The 21,099-nt window shown below is 37.8% G+C and overlaps 1 protein-coding gene across 6 annotated transcripts in view; it reads right to left on the bottom strand.

The window, feature by feature from the left end:
• Positions 1–623: 623 nt before the first annotated feature.
• LOC136676550 (ATP-dependent DNA helicase DDX31-like) overlaps positions 624–21,099 on the bottom strand; it is a 28,391-nt gene continuing 7,915 nt past the window's right edge. For 5 of the 6 annotated variants that reach the window (XM_066653646.1, XM_066653645.1, XM_066653643.1 and 2 more), the window contains exons 10-21: positions 20,937–21,001; positions 20,633–20,752; positions 20,426–20,532; positions 19,644–19,870; positions 19,142–19,303; positions 17,153–17,212; positions 15,372–15,422; positions 14,818–14,957; positions 13,132–13,216; positions 12,384–12,495; positions 11,617–11,803; positions 624–1,800 (exon numbers count right to left, since the gene is read on the bottom strand). In XM_066653646.1, the coding sequence (XP_066509743.1) occupies positions 1,644–1,800; positions 11,617–11,803; positions 12,384–12,495; positions 13,132–13,216; positions 14,818–14,957; positions 15,372–15,422; positions 17,153–17,212; positions 19,142–19,303; positions 19,644–19,870; positions 20,426–20,532; positions 20,633–20,752; positions 20,937–21,001 (1,473 nt within the window). In that variant the 3' untranslated portion in view covers positions 624–1,643. The remainder of the gene's footprint in view (positions 1,801–11,616; positions 11,804–12,383; positions 12,496–13,131; positions 13,217–14,817; positions 14,958–15,371; positions 15,423–17,152; positions 17,213–19,141; positions 19,304–19,643; positions 19,871–20,425; positions 20,533–20,632; positions 20,753–20,936; positions 21,002–21,099) is intronic. The other variant, XM_066653642.1, reaches the window with a different exon arrangement.

Below are 21,099 nucleotides of genomic sequence, written 5' to 3'. Positions count from 1 at the left end.
ACTTATTAATCATTTACAAGCAAAGCTCGAGATTAATAAGTATAACATCTCTCAGATATCAATGGAGCCTCAACACATTGATCACCATCAGAATGGCGCTCAACAGACTTCACACTGGGCGGTTCTCAGGTTGTGTCTCATTTCTCTAAGTGCTGTTTGTGAGAATGTCCGGCTCTGCAGATGGAAGCTGAAGAGCAGCTGGTCACTGAGACTCACAGAAACCCACACTGTAGCCAACAAAGAACGCTTAAGGAGCAGACAAAAAGAGTTAAATGGCTGTCCATAATGAAGGAAGTAAATAAATTAGTGAGATCATCTGATCACCTGGTGCTCAGCTCGCTGTGCACATGGCTATCTGCCCTGTCTCTCCACACAGACTCCCTCAGAAACAGCCTTTCAGAAGCATTAGGAGGAATGTGGTCAAGTGTCTATACATCAGCACTTCTGCTCCTACAAACAAATCCGTTTTTGAAACGGTTTATTGCATTGGATGTGAAATGTAGTTTTAATACACGACTCCAACACAAATAGCACCTTATCCGACGTTTACTTCAAAACTATAATACATACTATAATAAAACTACAATACTTGTATTTATTTCCAGAGAATGTGGATACATGATTATAAATCACCAGAAAAGCAGTTGTTTTTGTTTATTACACTAAACGATTGTTAAAGATTTCTCGAAAAAATAAAACTTACTCACATTACTACATACATTTATAGAGCTGCTTTTATGCCAATAGCAACCCTAACTTCCTAATAAACAGGAAATACATTTAACAGTAATTTGTTTCTAGTTATTATACTTTTCATCCAAGCTCAAAAACGGAAGTAACCAGTTGTTGGTTAAAGAAACAGTGGGTAAGATTTGGCATTTTTGTTAATTGGCTCCCCTTACAGGTGCAGAGAGGGTTGTCCCCCTTCCAAAAGTTACATAGTGCAGTTCCTGCAGTGCTGAGCCCAGAGTAGCAATGACAGAGGCTCTATTCACCCTAATAGCAGTCAGTGGAGCATCACAATGATTTTGTAGCTGTTATTGTAAGGTAAAACTACTAAATAGTGTTTCTTTAAGGCACCGGTACATTTAGGTCTAGAGATAACTGTTACCCATTGTTTCTGTAAACGTTTTTAGACTTGTATATAAACAGAGAAACACTTATTAGTTCATATGTTGTTTAAGGTTCTAACACATTATATGCACACATTCACTCTATTTCCTCACATTATTTTCCACCTTTCATTCATTCTCAAAGATAGATAGGTAGCTGTACCATCGAGTCATCCATCAGGACATTTGCTTCTAGAAGAATCCTTTTTATTTCTAGAAAATGTTTTATATCTTACAGGGCACAAGAGAAAAACAGTTGTTCCTTTTTTGTCAGACTTATCTACAATTTATCATTCCACTTATTAATGAACAAAGCTCTGAAGGAAAAAACACACACCAAATACAACCAAGACAAACAACACAGTCCAGAAACCTAGGCTATCCTTTCTCTGGACACGTCTTGTTGTTTGGAGACATCTCGTTTATTGAGCAGCTGTTGGACTGTGTGCTGTAGCTCAGGAAAATCACAGATTAAACACCTGTGATGCCAAAACTGAGATTCCAGTTTGTGTGCAGACTTTCATTCTTTTTCTATGCCTCCATCACATCCTTCTCTTCTGTGTTTTCAGTGTTCCCTTTATTCTTTTTCCTCTTCTTTTTGGACTTCGATTCTTCATCAATGCCACTGCTGAATTCAGAGCGGATCAGACCAGCCACTCGCTCCCTGGACGTCAGCTTTTTGAGGGGTCTGAAACAGACATGTGAAGTGTAAATTCATCTTTGATCATAAGAGTTAATAACACACCAGGGAAGGTACTTACAGAGAGATACTATATTAGTGATATATGATAAAAGTATTACTGTTGAAACTCTCTTAAATTATAAATGTGGAATAAAAAAAAAGCATATGGTTAAAAAAAGTCATGGATATCAAGTCTCTGAGCTCTTCTGGAGCAGTTCAGAGGGACAGGCATTTAAATGAAAGGATGGTTCAGTGGTTGAAAAACTGTGAGAAATTCCCACTGTTGTCAATAAGAGGCGTGTATACAGCAGCAGGGGCTGGTGTAAAAACCAGCTTCTGTTTATCTAATCAATAACTCTGCAGCCTGGAGCTGTGCTCTGTCCCTCAGGGGCAGCTAGGGGACGGAACACACAAACACACACACACACACACAGAATGTACACACATACACACAGTACCCTGAGGGCTCAGAGGACGTATGACATTGCAGGTATTGATCTCTTGAAGGTCCCTGAGCACTCTGCAGGGACCCTGACATGAAAAGCTATGGATGTACAAGCAGGTGTAATTGATATACTGTACATAACCCGTGATCACATGGATATCAAATGATAAAAACCATACTCATACTTTTTTACTGAACATAACTATATTTTTGTAACTATAAAACTCAGATCTAACATTTGCAGTACTACTCAGATATATTTATGTAACAAATTATTACTTGGCATATCACAAAATAAATATATGTAATATTTTCACTACACAGAATTGAGTCAACATTTAGCATTTATTTGATAGTTTCATTGCCAACACACTACAAAATAAAACTGACAAAAAACATTTCATCACCAAAGTATAATTCATGACTCGTGGACACCTGCTCATTCAACATTACTTTGTTTTGCATGAAGGCATAAACAACACGAATGAGTCAAGGCCTTATAATGATTTATTAGTTCTGAATCTTAAACACACCCCCAATAGCTGATTGGATTGTGCTGTACTCTACAGAACACAGTTGCACTGATTTACAAACAATTGCTGGTGAGGTTTACATCCTTCTACCGGACATTTAGCCATGAATTTAAGTTCTTGTGTTTCAGCAAATGCTTGTGTCATGCTTTTTAAAGGAGCTTACACAAGTTTGTATGTACAGCTGAAAGTCCACTAAAGATGCCAAATTCAGTAATAACTAGGGGTGTTCTTTTTTTTTTTTTGGATGTACAGTCTCCTCTACATTCATAAAGTAAACTACAAGAGCTTAAAGTGGAAAACAATTCATACTATAAAAGTAGTGATGTTTTGCTTCTAAGTATTGCAATAGCTTGAGGTAACATTTAATAAGAGAGTCATTAATATAACTTTCTATTTATACGCTGCAGTTGATGGCTACAGATGCAGAGACTGCACATACGCAGCTGGGCTTTAGTCAGTAATACTACTGACTCAAAAGTGTAAAACCATAAAATGCATTCACAACAATTAAAACATTAACGCTGTTTAATATTGTGATGTGTCCTTTTTACAAAGTTAACTTTGACAGCACTACTCTAAAACTACTAACTATCAAAGAAGACGAATAAAGGAAAAAAGTAGTTAACTATCAGTAACATTCTCTTGTTTGACAATAAATAATCCATTTTCCTGCATTAGAAACCAAGCCATTATCACTCAGCTTTGCAGAAAAGTCATTTAAACGATATAAGATGAATGCTTTAATCTCTAAAAACTTAGGGACTCAGAAGTTACAAAGAATAATAAAGACCAAGCCTGATGATATTTGGGCCAGAGTAAAACATAGATATAACATTTCTGTGAGCAGCGCTGCCTAATTACAGCAATAGCAAAGGGTCAGAGCTGCTTAAAATAAATGACCTCAAACAGGTGTGGACACTCCTTAGCTTATGAATATCTGCAGGCAAAAGTCTAGTCTCACAGAGGAGTAGGAGAGTATTTTTGGTGTGCTCTCCAATAATGGTCACACTCCTGAGCTCTAGAGGTCTACGTTGTTACTGACTGTGTTTGTCTGTGCTTGTGTGTGCATGTGTGTGTGTGTGTGTGTTTGTATGTGCACATTTGCAGTGATGTGATAAAGCTCATTAGAGAAGTCTTGTCTGGACATGGGCAGTGTATGCCACAGACTGCTGTAATGAAGTCTCCACTGACAGGGTGGCCAGTCCCTATGAAGACAACACAAATTTACACACACACACACACACACAAGACTGGTCGCTATTATTGACTGGTCGCTATTATTTAGTCAATCAAGGAATGAGAAATGATTAAAATATGGCTGAAAATTGGATGAAAACACTATAGCTAATAATAATAAAAGTGAAAAATGACTTCAAACATTCTTTGTTCCTTTCACTCTAATATGTGTGTTCAGCATAGACACTGAGCAGCTACAGCCCAATAATCAATGTTTCACATATGTAAGTATTTTACATTTTTTAAATAAGAGATAGACGTTATTTATAAACTTCTCATGTTAAAAAGTAGGAAAAGTAAATACAAAACACAATGGCTTTAGGTTTGGCATCACTTGAAAACACCCCCCTCCACCGTCACAACACAAGTTTCAAAATAGCAAAAACAACAGACAAAATGGCAACTTCCTAAGTACAAGAGAGAGTGATTGCTCTGGATGATCAATCAGTTTCTCTAGTGAAAGAAACTGGATTTCTGTTGTATATATTTCACTGTAATTTTATTTTGTCATCCATTCCTGTTCTTTGTCCAAGTGTATACTAAAGATCAGTTTCCATTCAGCCAAGCATTCATTTCAGTGCATCACTGGTTAAATTGAGATGTACTGAGATATATTAATCAGCTGTCTGCTATGACAGCGGAGTAATATATTACGAGAATCATCTGTTGTCTGGACATCACTGTGTGTGTAAAGAGAATGCTTGGGGGTCTGACCCTTAGGGACTGATTCATTGTCCTGCTCCATGGGTTCCCTTCACAGGTCCTGCTACAGGTCACCCAGCCAATTACCAGTTGTTAGACAAACACACATGCACACACACACACACACAAACAGAGTTAACAAAGAGAGGGTGGACTATCACAATCTCTGAATAAACCCTACATTTCATTAACTTTTCAATACAGACTATTCACTGTACTTGTCATTTCATCATGAAATGTTCATACATTTAAACGGCCATTCTACCATTGCAATGGCAAATGGGATATAAATGTTGTAAATAATATGCCTGAAAATTATTAAAAAATAAAAAGTAACCATTTTTAATAATATAACATTTTTTCTCTGTTAAGGTACAGAATAAAGCATTAAAATGAACTTTTTTTGAGCTCATTGCATTTGCCACTGTAAAGAACAACCCAAATAGAGCTGCTGTTTTTAAATATCACAAAAAGGATTTGGTATGAAGGGTTTTGTTAAAACATCCAACCTGTCTCCTATAAAAACTCTAACACTTTCAGCATTTTTAGATCTGAGATTTGCAAAAAAAAAAAAAAAAAATAATAAAAAAATAAAACCATCCTATGGAGAGAATCAAAAAGCTCTTTTCCAGTTTGGAAAAAAAATTTATGATCACTGTGAAGTACAGACTTTCTTAATACTAAAGACCCTGTATCTTAGTACAAAAGAGGCATTTAAAAATGTCACATCTTTCAGGTTAAATTGCATGTGCCACAACCTGGAGTTAAACAAGTTTAACACGCAATTTTACTTAACGATACCTGACACCTTCTCTCCATTGGAGAGAGTGAACACAAAGGCTTTTAAGGCTGCTCCTCAAACACTTCGCTAACACAGCAGAGGGGATAAAAGAGAGAGAGGGGAGGGAGGGAGAGAGAGAGCGAGAGAGAGACAGTGAAAAAAAAAACCCAAAGAGAAATTAGTCAAAACTAGTTTTGACGGGCCGCCATTAGCCATACAGCCATTGTCACAGAGGTGTTTCTGGCATTTCAAAAACAGGAAAGCCCAAAATACATACCCTTGTACACACCCTCATTGGTAGGTCTGAATAAGCTTTGGTGCTCCAAATCAATGTCTTTGTTTACATTTGGGTTTTATTGTGTGATTGTGTTGTACAGAAAACATGGAGGGCAGGACTAATAAATGCAGAAATGAAAAAGGAGCACAAAGTTTTGTTCATAATATATAACACTGGCATCACTGTCTTGTTCATTTTATTTAAAAAATACTAGATTATCTACCCCCAAAGAACAAACAAGACCAAGAACCTTTTGTTTATTTTAAGAATTACAATTACGTATTTCTTCAACGTAAAGGTTAAAGCAAGTGAAGTTTAAGGTGGCTGTGCACAGCTATATGGAGTTGTATAAACACACTAATGCCACAAAATGTCTCCCCACAACTTCCCTTTACAATATTTCAGGTAAAGACACACACTCATGTGAAATAAGACAAATTCAGCAGTCCTCCTTTCTCTGTGAGGTATAATACGTCTGTACGTTGTTGAGTTCTGAGCCGTCCTGCTGAGCTTGTGAACTAACCAATGCTGAGCCGAGGCTCTGGCAACACATGGTGTCATGCCAAACGCAGCCCCAGAAACACACACAAACGGAGTGTGTTCCTGGTTTATTTCCTACTATTCAGCCATGGTTTGCGCTGAAGAACTTGCTGTTCTTTGGTTCCAGCTGGGAACAAATTTTTCTGGTTTGCGAACCAGTTCTTGTGGGTGGAAATGTGCAAAACCCTTCCAAATTTAGTTCACAAATGCCCTATTCACTTTACAGTGCACTATTTTGGGGATCTGCTTTTTTGTATGAGTGTCCGAAAACATAGTGGACAGTTTTCAGCGCATTCAAACAATCCCATAATGTACTGCAAAAAGTAGCGTACAACCCATGTACACTAGCAGATATCAGATTACCCATAACCCACTACGATGTTTGGTGAAAACCTGCATGAGGTAGTGTTTGAAATCTTTCACTACCATCCTGAATTCAGTTCCCTGTAGTAGCGCTCTATATAGTGAACAACATAGGGAATAAAGAATAGGGAGCCATTTCAGACACAAAGTGTGTGAAATATGGCTGAACTAACAGCTCCTAGTCATGCGTGCGCATTTCAACATTAGGAGTCAGGGAATCAGTCAGTCAGTCAGCAAAAATGCCTCTTCTAGGCCAGCCCAGTAGACGGTCCGACAAAATACACAGAAGTACAACAAAAAATCTACGTCATGAAATGTAGCCAAGCACTCAGAGATTAGTTTTACATTTAAAATTTAATTTGTGGTCACCTACAAACCATTTAATGCTGCGTTTGGAAACTGACTTGTAAAACCAATTTTCTGACTTGTAAATTTCACCCTATCGGTGGACAAAGTCGTATTTACCACTGGTAAACTCTAGCTGATATTCTAGATGAATTCTAGATGATACATGAGTTATGAGATTACCTCTTCCCATAAAGAAAAGAGCAAATATGCATTTTAAGCCTTTCCTATTTTTTTTCTAAATAAAAGTCAAATATTATGATCAGATTTGTTATTACTCAAAAAGTGCTTAGATGTTCTTTAATAATAAATAATTTTCTGGGACATGCTGTATACAGTGGGTGGATCTTCAGCCAAGTACCCCAACACACTTAAGCTGTATTTACTCGTTAACCACCTGGTATATACAACCTTCTGATGATCACCTGAATGCAGCATAAGTATGTCAAATATGAAGTGAAATATTCCACCAGACACAAACAAGTACTCTATGTTTTTGGGGGCTTTTTGCAATTTCTGTAAGAATTTCCGTTAAAAGGAGACTAGTGAGCTGGTCAGCACAAACACATTCAAATATTTGGCAGCAACCCAATAATAACAACACTGTCCATGTGGAACTTCATCACAGTTATAAAAGGGACATCAGACAAGTGATTGTAATCATGATTATTAACCATGCAAAATGCTCTTGACACAGCATCATGCCCTATATGCAGAATACAGCCAAACAACACAATACTAATGTACTCCACAAACTGATATTAGTAATTTGTTTATTTTATATGAACTGTTTTTACTATTTGCAGGTTCAGGTTTTATTCTTATACTGAGTGTGTCCTAAAATTAATTTATGGGAAAAAATGCATAACTACTTCTGTTTTACCGTATTCATTTATACTTCACCTACATTTAATAACCAAGAACTAATCTTCTATCACTTTTACCTGCATTTTGTTTAAAACTTAATGTTAAAACTAAATTTTCAAAATACAAAACTGTCCACACAAAGTTCTAAAAGCAAACACATGATGTGGCTCCTGTGCTGTGGCCTGGTCAAAGTGATAAAGATTGCACCCTGCAGAGAGGACTGACCACACACACGTGTACACAATCTCATGGACCAGTCTGGACGTGGCCCAGCTAACCAGACTCAGGTTGCAGCTTGTGTGTTATGGATCCTGTGGGAGGCCATTCTGATGACCACTAATAACCTTGCAGCGTCCAGCAGTGTCCAAATCTCACAGCTTCTGCTTAGCAACCATGCTGAAATGTCCACACATAACAGATCGGGCTACATCTGCCCATTAGCCTTCATCTTCAAGCACCACCTGTACTCCAAAAGACCACCTCTCTCTGACCAAGCCAAACTCAAGATACATCTATTCCTTCACACCTCATTAAACTAAGCTTTAGAACTTCCTCAGAAGGCTCCTGATTAAACTCATGAGTTCACTCCAGTGAAGTTGCACTGGAACAGATTGCAACCTGTTACAGGGCCTTAATACTAGTGATAAACTTGTGTTAGTGTGAATTTATAATTATGTAGGAATTGTAAAAAGTTTGCTAGGCGAGATGTTCTCTGAAAGCACAAAAACAACAGACCAAGCTGGAAATATATGCACCACAAATAAACAATGACCATTAAAGGACGACATTCATGATTTAATCAAAAAACACTTTTTATAAAATTCTGAGGATATTTCCTCATCATTTGCCATCTCTAGTCTCTGCGCCTGTTTGAAACTGGCCTAAAGTCTTGTTCCCGTATACTAGGCTATCTCTCTGCTCACAGAGTACTAGCATCTGGAGGTGTTAGACAAATAAAAGGCCTCCAAACATTTGAAAAGCATGGACTGAGATGAGGATATTGCTCTATTCATGCTCAATTGATGTGTAATATTGACTTATTACTGCTGTTTCATATTACTTAAGTTGTAAACGTCTCCAAAATCAGTAGAAAGCTAACTGCGTTAAAGAAAGTGCTACAAAACTAAACACCTTGCGTTTCAAATAAGTTTCTGTAGTAATTCTAGCAGTGAATTAAAACCTTAAAAAAATGTAATTTCAGCCAAAATAACAAGTTATTTCTCTGTAACATATTGTGTGGAACATATTGTTCCACCTTTAAAGATGTAGATCTTCTGAACATAAACAAACCAGAGAGAACAGCATTTGCCCGCAATTGTGGGCCTCTCCTTTAAGTCTAATATCTCATATTTAGGCAGGCCATGCTAAATCATTATATTTTCTGTAAGCAAGGTCACTGGTACATTCTATGTGATACATATATCATTCATGTGATAAACAGCAAGCAGCTGGTAATATAATATGCAAATCCAATATGCGGTACAGCATCTTAGACACAGCACAGATCATGTAAGGTCTGTGCTTTGAAAAAATATGTGCCTGTGTAAGAAAAAACAATCTTTCTTGTTGACATAATTGGTACTTCAGTTATCAAAATAAAGTCTGTTTGATCCTATAATTACCCAAAAAATAAGAGAAAAAACATGATGCTTCGTTTTAGTAGCAAGACAATGTTTGGGGTTTTACAAGCAGTTGGTATTCATGAGTTTATCTCCTTCCAATAAAACGAGCCCTAAGTGTGCTTGCAAACACAAAGGTTGTCCAGAAACACCTCACCGGTGCCAGAAAGCAGCTCCTATTGGCTCAGCCGTGTTAAATGCAGAGAGAGAGGAACGAGAGAACTGTAGTGTCTGCCAAAAAGGAGGCAGAGAGAGTACAGAGCAGGTAAAGGCCAGGGCTTGACTACTTCTCTGTGACCTTCTGAGGTCCCAGGATGGGGAAAGATGTGCAGCTGCCAAACCTGCTTGTCTTCTGGCACAGACTTTCACTCTGTCTCTGAGGAACAAACATGGCCAAAAGATACTGCCGGAATAATTGAGTAGAAGTAAAAACCTCTTTAGCAGTAACGAAGACAAATAAATTGAGAAAAAGGTTAATTAGTTCATTATAAAGAGGGGGTCAACACAGGACATCATATATGATCAGTTGAAAAACAAATTCTGGATTGATTAATGAAAATCAAGTAAAAATGAGAAAAAAACAAAAACAACAACAACAAAAAAAAACAACAACACTGCAGGCCACACAGTCTAACAACAAACACAGACCGAAACAAACTGCACTGGAATATAGATCCATGAGCAAAAGCAAAGTTAGAGAATGCTGGTTTGAAAAAAAAAAAAAAGCCAATGCTAGCTTTAGGATTTAAAGTAAGTCAAATCCTGTTTCTGAAAATAGAGATAATTTTGTAAAATGCAAAAACAACCTGATTTAATTTTGTAAATACAAACAACACAACACTGAATGCTTGAAAAACACAAAAATGTCAGAGCTGACATATTTACCATTGTGTTACATCACCTTTCCATTTAATTACTCTCTTAATGGTTTGAGAACTGAAGATAAAGTTGGATACATTTCGCAAGTGGAATTTCTGCCCCATTTCTTGCCTGATACAAGACTTCAGTTGCTGCTCTGGGCACTAGTACACCCTTTGGGAGAGAACCTGGTGTCAGACTTTCTCCACAAGAAGATGAAATGTGTATTCCTTTAATCACAGCACACGTTTCCTCTGTTTTTTAGAACATCTGAGATGAGTTTGGGCCCAGAGTACTCAGCAATGTTTCTGCCAAGATTGATGTAGGGCATAACTGCATAACTGCATCTCAGGTTTCTTGATACAGAGGCAGACTGTAGTTTTCTAAAGTAATCTTGAGGTCTTATGGCTATATTTATCACATTAATGTGACAGTTTCCCATGCAATGCAGTCTGAGGGCTTGAAGGTCATGCAGATTCAATAGTCATCGCTCTTCTCTTGCCCCACCGACACTTTTTTGAGTGTTTTGCTGACATCAAATAAAAAATGTATTTTAATCAAGTTGGTCAGAATATATATTGAAAATCTTTTCTTTGGAGTTTAGTCACTTAAATAAAGGTTTTGGGGTTAACCTATCACAGATTGTTAGATGTATTGCATTTTACAATAACAATCACGGACAGATCATGTTATTGATGCAAAGCACAGAATAACGCCCCTTCTGAAGCTTTTTTTTTTTTAATGTCCTGTGAATACTGAATATGTGTAAGCCACTTCCCCAATGTGTTTTTCATCTACAAACTAAAATAACAGAAATACTAAACTATCTCAATATGATATACATTTGCTTAAACAGTAGGTAGTGTCGCAGTCACACAGCTCCAGGGGCCTAGAGGTTGTGGGTTCGATTCCCGCTCCGGGTGACTGTCTGTGAGGAGTTGGTGTGTTCTCCCCGTGTCCCCGTGGTTTCCTCCGGGTGCTCCGGTTTCCTCCCACAGTCCAAAAACACACATTGATAAGTGGATTGGTGACTCAAAAAAGTGTCCATACGTGTGAGTGTGTGAGTGATTTTGTGTGTGTGTCTGTGTTGGCCTGTGAAGGACTGGCGCCCCCTCCAGGGTGTATTCCCGCCTTGCGCCCAATGATTCCAGGCAGGCTCTGGACCCACCGCTACCCAGAACTGGATAAGCGGTTAAAGATAATGAATGAATGAATGAATGAATAAACTATACCAAGCATAGCTCTTAAAACAGTACCTTTTACTGTTCTTGACTTTGGACTTTTTCTGCGTCTTGCTGTTAGTCACAGTAGCGGACAGGCCCTGGGGAGCATCCCTTAGGCCGAAGCTCTTAGCAGAGTGACCCAGATGGAGGTTGCGGATGTGGAAGATGTGTTTAAGCGCAGATGGATATGCTGTATATGCTCTTACAAATGACTGCAGGGCTGGAGGATAGACAAAAGACAAATAAGATTAAGTAACTTTCAGACAAAAACATTGCATCACCAAAATGGCATTTTTTCAGAAGAATGAAGAACAATTTAACTATTGTTAAATATAACTAATATAAGTGAATCTAATGAGACTTTATATAAAGCTCTTTTGAATCATATATTCATTTCTGGAATTAAGCAGCCACAAGTGATTTAAATGACACAAATGAATGAGATATATAACTAAATATTAAATTAAAGCAAAATTTTGTTTGTCGTAAGATAAGGCCATTTTTCCTGATATCCATACTTAATCTTGACTCTTTCTCAAAGTTGGCATTTTATAATGTCTCTATTTTCAAATAAAAACCTTCCAGGTCATTGTAAGACCTTGTCTGGTTGAGGTTTAACTTTATTTGTGTAACAAAACAACTTGCTTGTCTGATCCTGCAGGCCTGAATCGTAGCCCTGCTTTGCATGTAAACACATGCTTATGTTTGCATTACATATGTTTAACATGGCCTTCGCTTGTTTTCAATATCTTTACTGTAACCAAGTTAAAGACCTAAACACAAGATCATATGAAGCACACCTTTCTTAGCAGCCTGTACTGATTCAGTGCTGCCATGAACGTAGTTCTCGAAGTCTGTCTGTAAAACTGTTGCTCTCACTCGAACCTCCCGCTCTCTGGCACTAGCAGACGCCTGACCAGATACAAACAATTACAAAAACAAAAGCACAAAGAAGCAAAAACCTTAAAATGAAAAGAGATAATCTTTTCTAGACATTAGCTAATATAATCTGTTCCCATCCTTTGTTATTCCAAGACACAATACATTAAATATAATATTTAAAATAAAAAATTGTAATTTACATAAATTATTTAATATAAAAAAAAAATACTACACATTACACAACCACACAGCAGTATCATCGCCACATTTAAAAAAATAAAAAAAATAAAAAGAAGGATAAGGATAAAACATTGGTCAAACGCATTATTCTGAGTCCCTTATCCAGCAATCTTTGCCCTCCCAGATAACAAGTGCCCACAGGGGGTATTATCAGAAGCAGCCAATTGGTAACGGGAGGGAATAGGAAATTAAATGAGGATTAAGACTCTGGGAGCTGTCCGGGGCCTTAGCTCAATACTGTTTAGAAGGCTTTTTCCACAGTACCATGTTACAAAATCAACTATACAATGTACTACCTTACAACTTATACATCCCGAATTTAGTGTGAATAACTCCAGTCAAATTTGTTGGCCCATTTCACACATAACCAAGCAGAGTTCTTCAAGCCAAGCAGAACAACATAAAAACCTATAGGGAATCAATTACCTTACTGTCCCATTTCCCCCTGGGTTTGAATCGTTCATCCTGCATCAGGGTTGACAAGATGCCTTCTATCTTCATCTCATGGAGGCTAGACCACAGAGTGTAAATGTCAGATTGACTGAACAGTATCAGTAATAAACAGCAATGGTCAGGAAATAATAAATGATAAAGAATTATCCTTTTTTTGGCTAATACTAGCAAAGCTAACTCTCCAGTCTTCAGTGTGGAGGAGCTGTGGTGTTATTTACTATGGTGTCATAGAGTAATATAATAGCCTGGACCTAATTTAACCCTTAGTTTTGGCTTATTCTGACCATTTTTATATACTTCCGATTCTGCCTTTATATGCCACATTAAACAATGTATACCATGTCTGAGTTTTGTATCATTTTTTTTAGCTCTATTTCTACTTTGCACTCTCACTCTCTCTGGCACACCCCTCACACACACACCTCCTCACTATATTCAGCTTGTAGTAAAAGTCAGCAGATTCCAGTAGTTTTGTCTGTCTTTATAAGATGAAAAATGCTGAAGATATTTAAATAAAAGCAGTGCACTTTTACTCATGTGGGAGCATGATTTTTTTAATCACATTTCAGTTATATCATCTGTTTCTAATTCACCCATCTTCAAAAAATAAATAAATTAAGATAGAAGATCTTAAAAGAAGAGCGAATGAAGCCTGTACTTTTGATTGAAATTGGCAGCAAGCTCAGCGTGATTTCATTCTGACGCCTCATCTTGAAACGCTCACCAGGTGATCAGCTACTCCTAAGTGTTAGATATAAGACTGCTAATACTTAATACATTACTATTTACTTATCTTTAATTTGATATGGATTCCTGAGCAAAACATGTAGATTTTAGAATGAGCGCACAGTGACACAGATTAATTTGATTACATAAGAGTTGAAATGTGTTACTGAAAAACATTACTCAACCCTACTAATGATTTTGAGGAGTACATTTTTCACCGTTATCCATCTAATGCCTCTCCCTGTAGACTGAAGGTTTCTGTAATCTGTAATGATCTGTAATCTAAGATGGAAGGCTGTGGCTGCAGGGCCTCGAGCAGCAGATCCATTCTGTCTGTGTGGTTTCCCTGCTCACGCAGTGAGAGCAAGAGTGTGTGTGATAGCTCTTGTGGGCTCTGTTCATCGACTGCCAGTGTGGATATCATGGAAGATCCATCAGCCTAGCTCACTGCTGCTCACCGCCATACTGTGGGCTTTGGAACAGAGACAACAGACGTCTGACCACCTTCCATTACTACTGACAGCACCTGTCTGTCCACTTCTGGCACATGAATTGTCATATTGCTTCCTATGGCAGAGCTTTGCTTCCAGAGACATACCCACCTCTGGTTCTGAAAGTCTACAGTCCAGTTTGGCAGAGATTTCATTCTGTTCTTTTGGCCCTGAGCTTGACTCAAGTCTTTTAATAGTAAGTCAATTGCCAGTACGGAGTTCTTAATTAATGGAGACACACACACTGCACAGTCCAAATGTGATAAAAACTATATAGCCATTGTCCTTTTAGTCAATTACTTTCTGCTAGTTGTAAAAATTCACCTAAATAGCTTTGGCATATATAGTGTGCAAAATATTTAATAAAAAATTTAGTGGTACTGTGATTAAGGTACACTCGAGGGGTAAGACACCTTTTAGAGTAAACAATATACCCACAGACCTGATATTGTAATTGGCCAGAACATCCAAAAAGGCAGTCTCAGAAGGTGTAAGAAAAAGGAGACTGTTGCCCTGAGCACCAATGCGTGCTGTGCGGCCCACTCGATGTACATATTCTGCAGCAGATGTAGGTGGGTTATACTGCAAGAAAAATGTAATACATGAGTAAAACAGACAATATGTAACATTCATTTGTTCATATAATAGTTTTGATTTAGCCAAAATCTTACAGATTCAGGCTGATGTCTAAGAGTGTGAGCAATGTTTCCAAGATACGAATAAATACAAATTTAATTTGAGTAAACATTTAGCCTCAGACGCAGAAGCTTTAGTTGACAAAATTAATGCAGCTCTTGGCTGAAACATGGAAACAGGAGTGTGAATTATATATAACATATAATGTGTGTGTGTGTGTATACATTAAACACTTTGTCAAGTGTAAAATCATATCTGATACAGATTTGTAAATCTAAAGAGACCTTAAAAATGTGCATCATTACACTATTAGCCAACAGTTGTTTAGAGATGTATAACATTATTTTAATGAAAGGGCACCTGTACTATCCACGTAACCTGAGGAAGATCCAGCCCACGTGCTGCCACGTCCTTTACAGAAGGAAAACACATTCACACAATAAGTTAACAGAACAAAAATACATGATACGCTTCTTTTGGAGGCAGTTTCAAAGAGGCACCGACAAACAGAGACCCACACAGGCAGCGTGACAGAAAATAAATCCATCTCTAAACAAAGACTGTTTACTCTCTTGATTTCTCTCCTTTATCCCTTACAGATTTGCGGTGCCCAGCCAAGATAAGCTCTTTATTAATAACTGCTGGAAGACAGAGAGGCTGCAGCATGGCGCGCTGGGCCTGTACCCCTCCCTTTCTCAGTCCTGTGGCCCAGGCGGGATAAGCCCTGGCTGGGGAGAGCTCAGGGCTGCCTGGGGTCTGCTGCTCCTCTGGAGCACAGTGCAGATGGAGGCCAAAGCAGGGCCAGGCCAGTCTGTCAGCACTATTAAAATGGCTCATTTATTCAGGGACTTATGTTACAAAATGACCAGAACAGACATAAGGGTGAAGTTTTTGTATTCTAATATAAATATATGCAAAATCCTTTTATCACAATACACATTATTTTATTTTGGTTATCAGTAAATGCCAATTTCTTCTGAGGAAACTGTCTTTCACACAAAACATACAATTAGTTATACAATTTAAACAGAAAAATTCATAATAACCAAATACTTTTTTAAAGAGCCTTTATCAATAGGGAAAAAACCTTCTAAGTCACAGAAAGCCATTTTGAATTGAATGATTTTATGTCATTATAAGCAAAGCATTTACATATATCAGCCTATTTAAGCTGAAGTATATTAGCAGACTTTGGCACCACAAAATCAGGATCTAATAAAAAGAATACATGACATGTATTGTAAGAATGCATGACATGGGACACTTTTTATCAGGCATTAAGCAATATACACAGAGTTCAACTAAGTGTTTTAACACAACTGTGGTTCATTAGGTTAATTACACCTGACACAGATACTATTTTAACCATGTAAGTAACTAAATTATTATAACTTATTTATCAACAATGAGCCTAAAAACTACAATTGCTTATAAGTGTCTAAATATCCCTAACTTACCGATTAACTTACCAATTACCGATCCCTTAAAATACCGATTCAAATGTGAGATTAAAAGGCTGAAGACATAAAGTGCACTGACCCCTTCTGAGGGCAGTCAGCATATGTGCTTCTGTGAGTATATACAAAGCTACACAGAGAGTGAAAGACTTTTCACACACAGTGTGACAGCTCTGCTGCTGCAGAGGAGAGCAGACAGAACTGGCAGCTCCAGCCCAGAGACTCACTGCACAGAACCCTCTACTTCCCTCTCTCAGGACCTCCCCTTAGACATATAGTCCTTGCAGCCAAAAGGCAGAGGGGGAGGTTACAGGAAGGCAGGAGGGAAAGAAATAAAAAAGTAAGACAGATAGAGAAAGGGAGACAAAAAAGAAGAGAGAGATTATGGGAGTTGAAATGTGTGAGAAGTAGAAAGAGTATAAAAGACCAAAAATGCAAGGAGAAAAAAAAAGTAAGTGCAAATAAGAGAGAGAAATAATGTAAAAATAACACTTGAAATAGAAGGGAAGTTAATAAGCAGTGAGAAACAAAGGGAAGATGGGTTGTGGAGCACTTGTTCCACACACTATAGAGATGACTACAAAACAATTACAAAAGTAAAGAAAATAAATAAGGTTTAAAAATGTACGTTCAGGTTTATTATAAGGGGTCCTTTGGAGTGCGTTACACTAATTCAGTACTCACAGTACACAGCAGAACACCAGCATTACTCTTCGAGAACTCCTCAAACACTTCCATACGGTCCTGTTAATACAAGAACAAACAAGCCAAAGGGTCATTTTTCATTGCAGAGAAGAAAATATAGACTTTTCATTTTCATACTATGTGGCAAAAGAAGTTGTAAAGCACTTTGAGAAAAGCTCTGATGTGGCCAGTTCCAAAATCAATCATTTTCTGTGTCTACACGTAAATATTTATATTAAAAAAACTATATCGAGACCAAATCTTCCTGAATTGTCATCAGTGATATATGTTAATACGTGTAGTATAATAAATACAAGGTAGACATTTTTGCCAAGGAGCTCAGTATCGTTTAACCATAAGTCAAACATTTTCTAAATATTCAAAACAACAATTATCTAATGATACCAACATGATTTTGAGATCATTTAGCCTTTGTAATTATTTCTACTAGTATTTTCTAATAATCTAAAGCCATACAAATTCCATTTATTTCAAAGTTCAGACTCTCCCTTGTATGCTGCATGTCTGAATGTTAACTATATTTAGGCTTATTCTAGAATAGTGGCACAAAATTAAAACACACTGACTGCCTGCCCCATGTGGTTTATCAGGAATCCTAATTGTCAATAAGAATTCTAAACATTTAAGATTAATGTGGGTTTGGAAAATCAGGCCAACAAGAAATAAACTGATAATCACAAATTAACTATATTAGATACATTTAATGATTCAAGACAATTCAGAAAAGAAAAGAAATGTGTACTATTAGCCAGCAATATGATACCTGCAGCCTCTATGCAGAAATGCAAGCTAACATCTTCCTAAAAGGTACACAGAGGAGTAAGCAATACCATGGATGCCAACAAGAGAGACAAACTACACCTCTCTTTCTCTGCTCCCCCCTCCCTCTCTCTCTTTCTCTCTCTCTCTCTGTGTAGCACAATCTGTTGTGTATGCTGGAACAGCTGTGTGTCTCCGGCAGCTCTCCTCATCGAAGGAGACGGCCAGTGCCGGGCCTATGCTGTCCCATTACCAAACCCATCCATAACGCTGCCGGCTGCCTTGGCTGCTGGAGACGCTCTCGTTAATATCTTAGGAGCACAGGCACAAAAGCCTGTAGTGCCAGGGCCCTCCTGAGCCCGTTGGCATGCTTAGGCCATATGGGCAGCCCAGGCCATGTCCATTAGAGTGCTGGGGACTAAGGGCTGGGTCTTGGGCAGTATGGTCTCTGTATGTGCCTCCCCTGGCACTGCCAGAGGGCACCCGACTGTTGCTGCCACTTCACCAGCTGGTCCTAGTCAACTTGACCCTAACCAGACAGTGAGCAACCATTGATTCATACTGCAATGTCACTGGGCACTACAGCTGGGTCACATGCAAATAAGTTCACATCTATAGTGAAACATACCATGGGAGGATATTTCACAAGATGTACACTGCTTTTATTCCAGGAGAGAGGCTAAATCTTAGTAAATATCAGGTGCTCAATTTGCATGGTTTATGGGTTTCCTGATATATTTTAAGCACAGGAAAATGCATCAAAATAATAGTTTGTTGTAATCAACAGTGTGAAATAGATCTGCAGAAATTCACATAAATTCATTAGTTGTTTCTGTATAAACAGTTTTGAAAATAGCAATAAAAGTGCCTTCAAATCTAGCCTGTTAATATATTAATGTGTTATGGTTTTACTTTACAGTTTATCTGAATATTCACATTATAAATGTACATTACTATTTTAAATTTATAAATGTCCCAATGCAAGGCACTACTGTGTAATTTTATTGTGTCACACTGTAATTCTCCACTGACATCTTGAATGTGTTACATATTTAATATTTAGCCTATACTTAGGCTCAATCTTGATGTGTGAATCTAATCTTAAATGATTTAACATGAAAGAGATTTTAAAAACACATAGCTAATACCTGCAATTATACCATCAATATAGTTGTATGGATGCACACTTCTAAAAACAAGACATCTAACCTCTTGCTGCATGTTGCCATGAAGCCGTAGGAAGTTGATTGCTGCTTGATGTTTTGACATGGCGCTGGGTTTGTTACACAGGACAGTGGAGAGGAGTGTAACCAAGAACTCTACTGCTTCACAGCTGGACACAAAGATGATGAGTTTCTGACCTTTCTCAAACTGAAAACCAAGACAAAAAAAAATATTTTCCATAAAGAAAATCCTGTTACAACTTTTTTTGTCCGTTAAGGGTGATAATTTTCATTGGTCAGCACTATAAACTAAGGAGGCATTTATCTCTTGCATACTTAGAACTGTAATTTGCTATGAAGATGTTCCCAAAAAAGGCTTCTTCTTGCATCATTCTACAGGCTATTTGAGGTCACACCTGCAGTTCCTGCCTCCTCCATATTTTTGGAGAGATTACACAATATGATTATGTTTCTTTTCAAATTCACAGCAAAACTAAACAGTATTTATAAATCAGCAGAATCAACACAAAGTTCCTATCGATAGTTACCTTACACTTGGCCAGTATAAATGCACCAAGACAGACCAGACGCAGCTTGCTCGGCACCACCACCATGTGCTGCTGCAGCTTGTCTGGAATGGCATAGCTGTCAGTAGGCTCAGGCTGGACAGCAGACGACAAGGCAGAGGGCTCTGATGCCTTCAAACTCCCAACCCCCTCTGAGACCTGGATATACTCCGGGTCAGTCATACTAATACTGGCTAGCCGTGATAATCCTGAAGGAGGAAGAAAATAAAGCATTCAGGAAAAGTTGCATTAATTTATTTACTTATTCATATATAATTGTTTTTTTCTCTCCTAAGAGGAAAATTGTATATAATTCTTCTCATTAAATTTGAACCAAGTAACTAGTGATTCCCCACTTGTAAGACATGGATTTTGAATTGCTTTGATGATTATCTGTAAAAGTAATCACATTAGCATTCTTTTAACTGTGAGGAGGGGAAAAACGTTAGCAAAATAAGGAGTAGCACTGGTGTTAAATCACAAACTATAAGAGTATAATACATTCAGAAACAGTAGAATGTACATTCCCAAGTACAATTTCAGGCATAAAAAATGAAGTGTGTGAGGCATTGCATGCTAAAATGTTGTTGGCCATGTTTAAATAAGGCAAAATATTTTCCTGTTTTTTAAGTTATGGTTGGTACAGCCCTATTACATATTCAATGATTCTTTAATGACAGTGGTAGAAATGGGTTCTTTATATGGACGAAATCTGATAAGTAGAACTCTACCCATCAGCTACTGCTTTAAAAGGCAGTGCTTACCTTCAGTGAGAGTGGCAGACAGCAGCACATTCTGTCTGGCAGTTCTAGCCGCATTTAGAGCATTCAGTATTACAGTCAGATCCTTCTCAAAGCCCAGATCCAGAGTCCTATAAAACAAAATACAGGTGATTCTATGACGTTTTGCCTCTAAAAATTATCATACATCTTAAATTAGGCTTTTTGTTGTCTACTACGGGCAAAACAAACCTGTCTGCCTCATCCAGAATGAGCCACTGCACAGCACTGAAAACAATACTGAGAGTGTTCTTGATGTGGTCTACCAGTCTACCCGGAGTGGAGATTAGAATGTTTATTCCCTTCCTCAGCCTGAAACACAGCCCCAGAAAATGTTCAGTTTTAACATTCAGATCAATAGCCTGCAGTATTCTTCATGCATATTTTCAACTGGATGCATGGATATTCTGTGGTTTTGTAGGTTCTGAATCTGTAGAATTTATTTGTAAAAAACAAACAAACAAACAAACAAAAAACGGGATTTTGTTGCTCTTGCCTAGCTTTCTCTGCTTTCCTCTTCTCTCCTCCCATCAGGACTCCAGGTACAATCCAAGTGAAGGGCTACACATTGAAGGAAACCAAAGTCAGACATAAAAATCCACATTAGTTTCTAGAAATGCAATCAACTGTCAATACTAGAGATGACATTTGATATTAGA

This window comes from Hoplias malabaricus, chromosome X2 (assembly GCF_029633855.1).
Source record: "Hoplias malabaricus isolate fHopMal1 chromosome X2, fHopMal1.hap1, whole genome shotgun sequence".
Lineage (NCBI taxonomy): Eukaryota > Metazoa > Chordata > Actinopteri > Characiformes > Erythrinidae > Hoplias > Hoplias malabaricus.
The sequence above is the reverse complement of the archived record's forward strand: the minus strand, read 5'-3'. Positions and strand labels throughout refer to the sequence as shown.